The sequence below is a fragment of the Danio rerio genome, chromosome 18 (assembly GCF_049306965.1).
Source record: "Danio rerio strain Tuebingen ecotype United States chromosome 18, GRCz12tu, whole genome shotgun sequence".
NCBI classification, from domain to species: Eukaryota; Metazoa; Chordata; class Actinopteri; order Cypriniformes; family Danionidae; genus Danio; species Danio rerio.
The window spans coordinates 20,057,003-20,063,241 of NC_133193.1; the positions used below are offsets into that span (position 1 = coordinate 20,057,003).

The window sequence follows — 6,239 nt, forward strand, 5'->3', positions numbered from 1 at the left end:
GTTTTTTTTCTGAATATCTTTAGAGTTTGATCATTTATATTACACAAGACAATTGAAGAGGAATAGTCTGTGTGAAAGCAAAGATCTGCAAGACACATGAGGTTGAAATTGAACTCAGGTCACCTTGAGCAAGTCAGTGTTAAAAGACAGAGAACTTTACCACTAGGCCACTGGCATTTAATACAGTGTAATTCTACTATTGATGATCTTGGACCATCATAAACATTTTAATACAGTGTAATTTTACTATTGTTGATCCTGGACCATTAAAAACATTTAATACAGTTTAAATACACTATTGATGATCCTGGACCAACATAAACATTTAATACAGTTTAAATTCACTAGTGTTGATCCTGGACCAACATAAACATTTAATACAGTTTAAATTCACTAGTGTTGATCCCGGACCATCAAAAACATTTAATACAGTTTAAATACATTATTGATGATCCTGGACCAACATAAACATTTAATACAGTGTAAATTCACTATAGTTGATCCTGGACCATTAAAAACATTTAATACTGTGTAAACTCACTCAAGGTGATCCCGGACCATCATAAAGATTTTAATACAGTGTAAATTTACTAATGTTGATCTTGGACCACCATAAACATTTATAGTTTTTTTTTCTGAATATCTTTAGAATTTGATCATTTTTATTACATAAAACAATTGAAGAGGGATAGTCTGAGAGAAAGGGAAGATAAGCAAGACACATGAAGTTGAAATCAAACTCAGGTCACCTTGAGCAAGTCAGTATTACAAGACAAAGCACTTTACCACTAGGCTACAGGCAATGGTTATAGATCATACTTTGAATTCCTTAGTGGTGATCCTGGACCATCATAAACATTTAATTACTGTGTAAATTCAGAATAGGTGATCCTGGACCATCATTATTTTAATACAGTGTAAATTCACTAATGTTGATCCTGGACCAACATAAACATTTTTTTTTCTGAATATCTTTAGAGTTTGATCATTTTTATTAGATAAGACAACTGAAGAGGTGTAGTCCAAGAGAGAGGGAAGATCGGCAAGACACGTGAGGTTGGAATCAAACTCAGGTCACAATGATCAAGTCAGTGTTACAAGAGAGAGCACTTTACCACTAGGCTACTGGTGATGATAATTGATCAAAGTTTGAGTTCCCTAGTGTTGATCCTGGACCATCATAAACGTTTTAATACATTGTAAATTTACTATTGTTGATCCTGGACCACCAAAAACATTTAATACAGTTTAAATACACTATTGATGATCCTGGACTAACATAAACATTTAATAAAGTGTAAATTTACTCTTCTTTATTCTGGACAAACTACATTTTAATACAGTGTAAATTCACGATTGATGATCCTGGACCACCATAAGCATTTATAGTTTTTTTTCTGAATATCTTTAGAGTTTGATCATTTTCATTACACAAGACATTTGAAGAGGGATACCCTGAGTACTGAGAGAGAGGAAAGATCGGCAAGACACATAAGGCTAGAATCAAACTCAGGTCACCTTGAGCAAGTCAGTATTACAAGGGAGAGCACTTTACCACTAGGCCACTGGCAATGATTATAGATGACGCTTTGAGTTTCCTTAGTGTTGATCCTGGACCATCATAAACATTTTAATACAGTGTAAATTCACTAATGTTGATCCTGGACCATCATAAACATGTTTGTAAATTCACTATTGTTCATTCTGGACCATCATCATTTTAATACAGTGCAAATTCACTATTTTTGATCCTGGACCATCATCATTTATTACAGTGTAAAATCACTATTATTGATCCTGGACCATCATAATCATTTTAATACAGTGTAAATTCACTAATGTTGATCCTGGAGCATAATAAGCATTTAAATTAGTGCTGTCAAAATTAGTGCCTTAACGCATGTAATTAATTTGAAATATTTACCGCATAAAAAAATTAACCCAAATAACCTATAGTTGCAGTTTTTTTTTTCCTGTTGTGGCCGACGTGTGTTCAACGTGCAACGAAATATGGTTAAGACCAAGGAAGCACTTTTAGAAGAAAAGTTTCAGTATAAAACAATTATTGTTGTATCACCAGGCTATACAGCGTTTTCTCCAGAGTTTCATCTAATTCCGTATGTTGTATTTTTAATCCTCCGACATTTGTTTTAATGGAATTTAATACCGCATGGCGAACGGAAAGAAAACTTCCGCATTTTGTGACTCGGTGGTCCTTTAAGGTAATCAAAAATTGCTGTTTACATGGAAGACTCTTAATAAGAGTATTATCTTAATCATATTAAAAGCAGAGTACTGGTGTCCATGTAAATATACTCATTGAAACTCAGATGATGTCACAAGCTGTTAAAGACAACGCATTTTGTCGTGTTTCCCCCTTAAACTTAAACTTTTGTAAAGCGTCTGCTTCGCATTGTTGTGTCAGAATCCTTAAATACAGCTAGACTTAACAACGCTTAGTTTAAGCAAATTTGATGAACACGATCATGCATGTTGAATCTGAAGGGAGTCTTGTGCTGTCCTGCGTGTGTGTGTGTGAGTGTATGTCTGTGTCTATGTCGTTTCCTAGTAAAAAGAACAAAAGCCTAAACGACACAGATTTCGCCGTCCATATCCCTAAAAGTTGTTTAAATGTTTAGAGATGTTGTGACCAAAGTCCCTGCAAGAATTAGTCTTTGGTGCGACACAACGCATACTTCCAGTGCGTGCCTTTTATGTACTCCTTTGATGCTTCTTACATCCCTGTCGCAGAACTAGTGGCAACAAAATTAGGCACCAAAGTGCATATGCTGATTCAGTGATCCTGCTTGTGATCATGCCTGTTCTCACTCTCAGCTCACATCATTCAAAAGAAAAGGTCCACATTAACACAATGTCCCCTGATAATGTCAACAGACTGGACTGTCTTAGCACCTGGCTGAATGTAAAGGAGGACTAAGCAAAATAGTTTTTTTTGCAGTCCACTTTGAATCCAACATGGAAATAAATTTTTTCTTTATTGGCATTGAATGTTTTGAAATTCACATGGCACTAACATGCCTGTGTTTTTATTTCTGTAATAAATATGGCTGTCAAGCTGGGATCTTGCTGGTTTATTGTGGGTATGTTGTTTACATGAGGAAATCTGTGTTACAAGTTAAACAAAAATTCTAACAAACAAATATATTTACAATTTAAATTGTTTTTTGTCTGGCGTTTACATTAATTTTACTTTTGAATAGCTAAAATGACAAGTTTCAGTCTTTTAAATGTGATTAATCATGATTAATTAGGTTTTTTTAATCGATTGACAGCACTAATAATATTTACATACATACATAGAAACTTTATTTCTATATATATTCAGAAGATTATTAAGGGATATCATGTGAGAGGTGAATTTAGGAGTTTTACACTCGTGAATATTATTATTTTTTCAACTCTATTCAGTCAAATATAAATCACTCTTGCAGATAGGTTTAGTGCTGTGACCGAATATCTTCAGATAAGAAAATGTCCCACACTCAATCCTTCATTAAATAAACTGAAGCAGCTGAGGAGACAAAGGTTTCTGCTAAAAGCTTCTGTAAACCAACAGAAACTGGTTATTTTCAATAGATACCAACACACACACAGACAAAGTCAATGCAGAGGGTGCGGTTTTCCGATTATTTTATTGGCTTGACAATTGTTACATATGTACCTCCAAAGCATTTGTGATGTTTACATTATATAGGACATATAAAAACAATTAACATAGTAGTGGTGGTTTTTCTAATGAATAATAATTAAGAGCACATTAAACAATCATCTTTAGGATAAAACAATAGTAATAAATACTTTATCTAATACTTAACAAACTAAGATTCATTTATAAACAATTTAGAATCCTGTGTGTGTGCATGCGCTTTCAGCTGATGGTTGCTTAGCAACGACAGTCACAGAATGTGTTCTATATTAGTGTTCCATACTAGAACAGCGCATCAGCCAGCATTCAGGACGGTGACTTGGTGGATCACACAGCTACTGTACGAATAGACAAATCTGTGATTGTGAAGGACTCGTTCGCTATGGATGCTCACTATAATCAGTCTTCAGACAACCATAATCGCGAGTGGTCATTGGTTGTTCTGACTTTGGACCCAAAGGTGAACGTACAAGAACTGATTGAGTCAATGAAACAGTTCACCCAAATCCACTCTTTGGATCTGTCCTATGATGAAGACAATAATTGCAGATCCATTTATGTGACTTTTGAGCATTCAGGACGGGAACAGGAACCTCATCCTGGGCTCCCCACAAACCACTATATTGAGCGGAAGACACTGCTTGTGAGCAATCTGCACCCAATGGTCACCGAACAACAGCTTATTGAAAAGTTTGGTCCATTGGGGTCCATCTCGACTGTGCAAGTGTGCAGAAACAACATCGTCTCTCCTGTGTATGCCTTTGTGACTTTCCATCATCGACTCGATGCAGTGCGAGCACAAAAAGCTCTGAACTTCACTCATTTACTGAATAAACCTCTGATCATCATGTGGGGCCCAGACAAGACAACTGAGGTCCTCTCAGATTATGACAGCAGCTCTCAAAGACAAACAGAGGAGAGAGAGGCAGCTGGAGAAACAGAGGAGAAAAAGACCAGTGGAGAAACAGAGAGAGAAGCAGCTGGAGAAACAGAGGAGAGAGCGAACAGCGAGTCTTCATGGAGAAGAAGGATCTCCAACAATGTGAAAAGTGCTGTGAAAGCCACGGTAAGCAGTCCAGCAACCTGGGTCGGAGTCGGCATAGGTGTCTGTGCTGCTTATGCCTACTTCAGGAGCAGGAGCTAGTGTGGACACATTCTAAAAGGTAATTTATCTCATTTAAGTGACATGACATCTGACTGAGCTTAGTAACACATATGTTTATATAGAATTCTCTGTGGGTCAGAGGTCATGTTAATTCATACTCAAATTCAGGTTCATTTAGACATCGACACTGATTTTCTTGACTCTGTTCTTTTCCAGACGAGAAGGCCTGCCTCACAATCTCCACTCATCATCCCCAGAGTGACCAATCACTGCTCCAGAAAGAAGAGTGACCGATCACCGCTCCAGACAGTGTAGTGTGACCGATCACTCATTCTGACTGAGAACAGTGATTGGTCACTCACTTGGCAATTTCAGCTTGATTTCCCCAGCAGGCCAAACACTTGCAATAAATGTGAATTGAATAAACTTAAGTCTTGTGTGTGTCTCATTCAGCAGTAAAGCTCAGCCTGTTGTAATTTATATCCATCCAAGAGAAGCATGGCAGCACTTTGTTCCAGACACAGAAGTAAACAACAGGATTTTCTTCACATCTATTGATGTGTTAGACAATAATTTATCGACCGTTTGAAAAGAAGGACTGCATCAAAGAACAATCAAATGTAGAATTGCCAGCTTTAAATCAGGACTTCCATTACAATGTGCAGTGGGTCCTAATAATGTCAGTACAGGAAGATATTCTGAAGAATGTTGGAAAAAAGCAGCCGTTGGCTTCCATAGTATTTTTTGTTCCTACTATTGTGGGTTTTTTCTGTACCACTTTATTTTGATGGTCCATTTGAGTATTAGTAGACTGTCTGCCCAATACCTGCTGATACTGCTGCTTTAATAGACATTTAACTGACTATAAGAAACTCTGCAAGTACATGTCAACTTACCCTTACCCCAACCCAACGGTCTACTGAGAATTACTGTAGTTGGCATGTACTGTAGATGTAATGTAACTTAAATTCAACAAACTGACCAGCAAAATAAAGTTTGGCCAATTTTTTACAAAATTTTTCAAAATACCTTCTTTTGTGTTCAACAGAAGAAATTCAAGGGTTTGGAACCACTTGTGTGTAAGTGAACGAGTAAATGTTCACTTCTGTGTTAACTGTCCCTTAAATGCTGGCTTAACATATGTAAGATTGAATCTGAAGGGAGTCGCTCCGGCTGCCTGTGTTGAGTGTGTGTCTGTGTGTGTGTGTGTGTGTGTGTGTGTGTGTGTGTGCGCGTGCACACGTTTCCTAGAAACAAGAACAAATGCCTAAACATCCGATGTTGCTGTCCGTATCCCTCAAAGTTGTTTAAATGTTTAAAAATGTAAGAATTCTTTGAAGTCTTTGGTGTGATACAACGCGTACCAGTGCGAGCCTTTGATGTACCACTTGATGCTTCTTCCTTTTCGCAGCACCAGTGGCAACAAAATTAAGCACAAAAATTCATAAGCTTATTCAGTGATCCTAC

The 6,239-nt window shown here is 37.0% G+C and overlaps 1 protein-coding gene across 1 annotated transcript; it reads left to right on the forward strand.

Annotated features, from left to right (window-relative positions):
* The first annotated feature begins 186 nt into the window (after window positions 1–186).
* On the forward strand, window positions 187–5,202 carry LOC110438089 (uncharacterized). Its single transcript, XM_021467793.3, has 2 exons — window positions 187–4,830; window positions 4,989–5,202. The coding sequence occupies exon 1, from the start codon at window positions 4,050–4,052 to the stop codon at window positions 4,809–4,811; it is 762 nt and encodes a 253-aa protein (XP_021323468.1). The 5' UTR covers window positions 187–4,049; the 3' UTR covers window positions 4,812–4,830; window positions 4,989–5,202.
* Window positions 5,203–6,239: the final 1,037 nt, after the last annotated feature.

Excerpts from the sequence above, each read along its gene's own strand:
- LOC110438089 (XM_021467793.3), top strand. The coding sequence starts at position 4,050 with ATGGATGCTCACTATAATCAGTCTTCAGACAACCATAATCGCGAGTGG.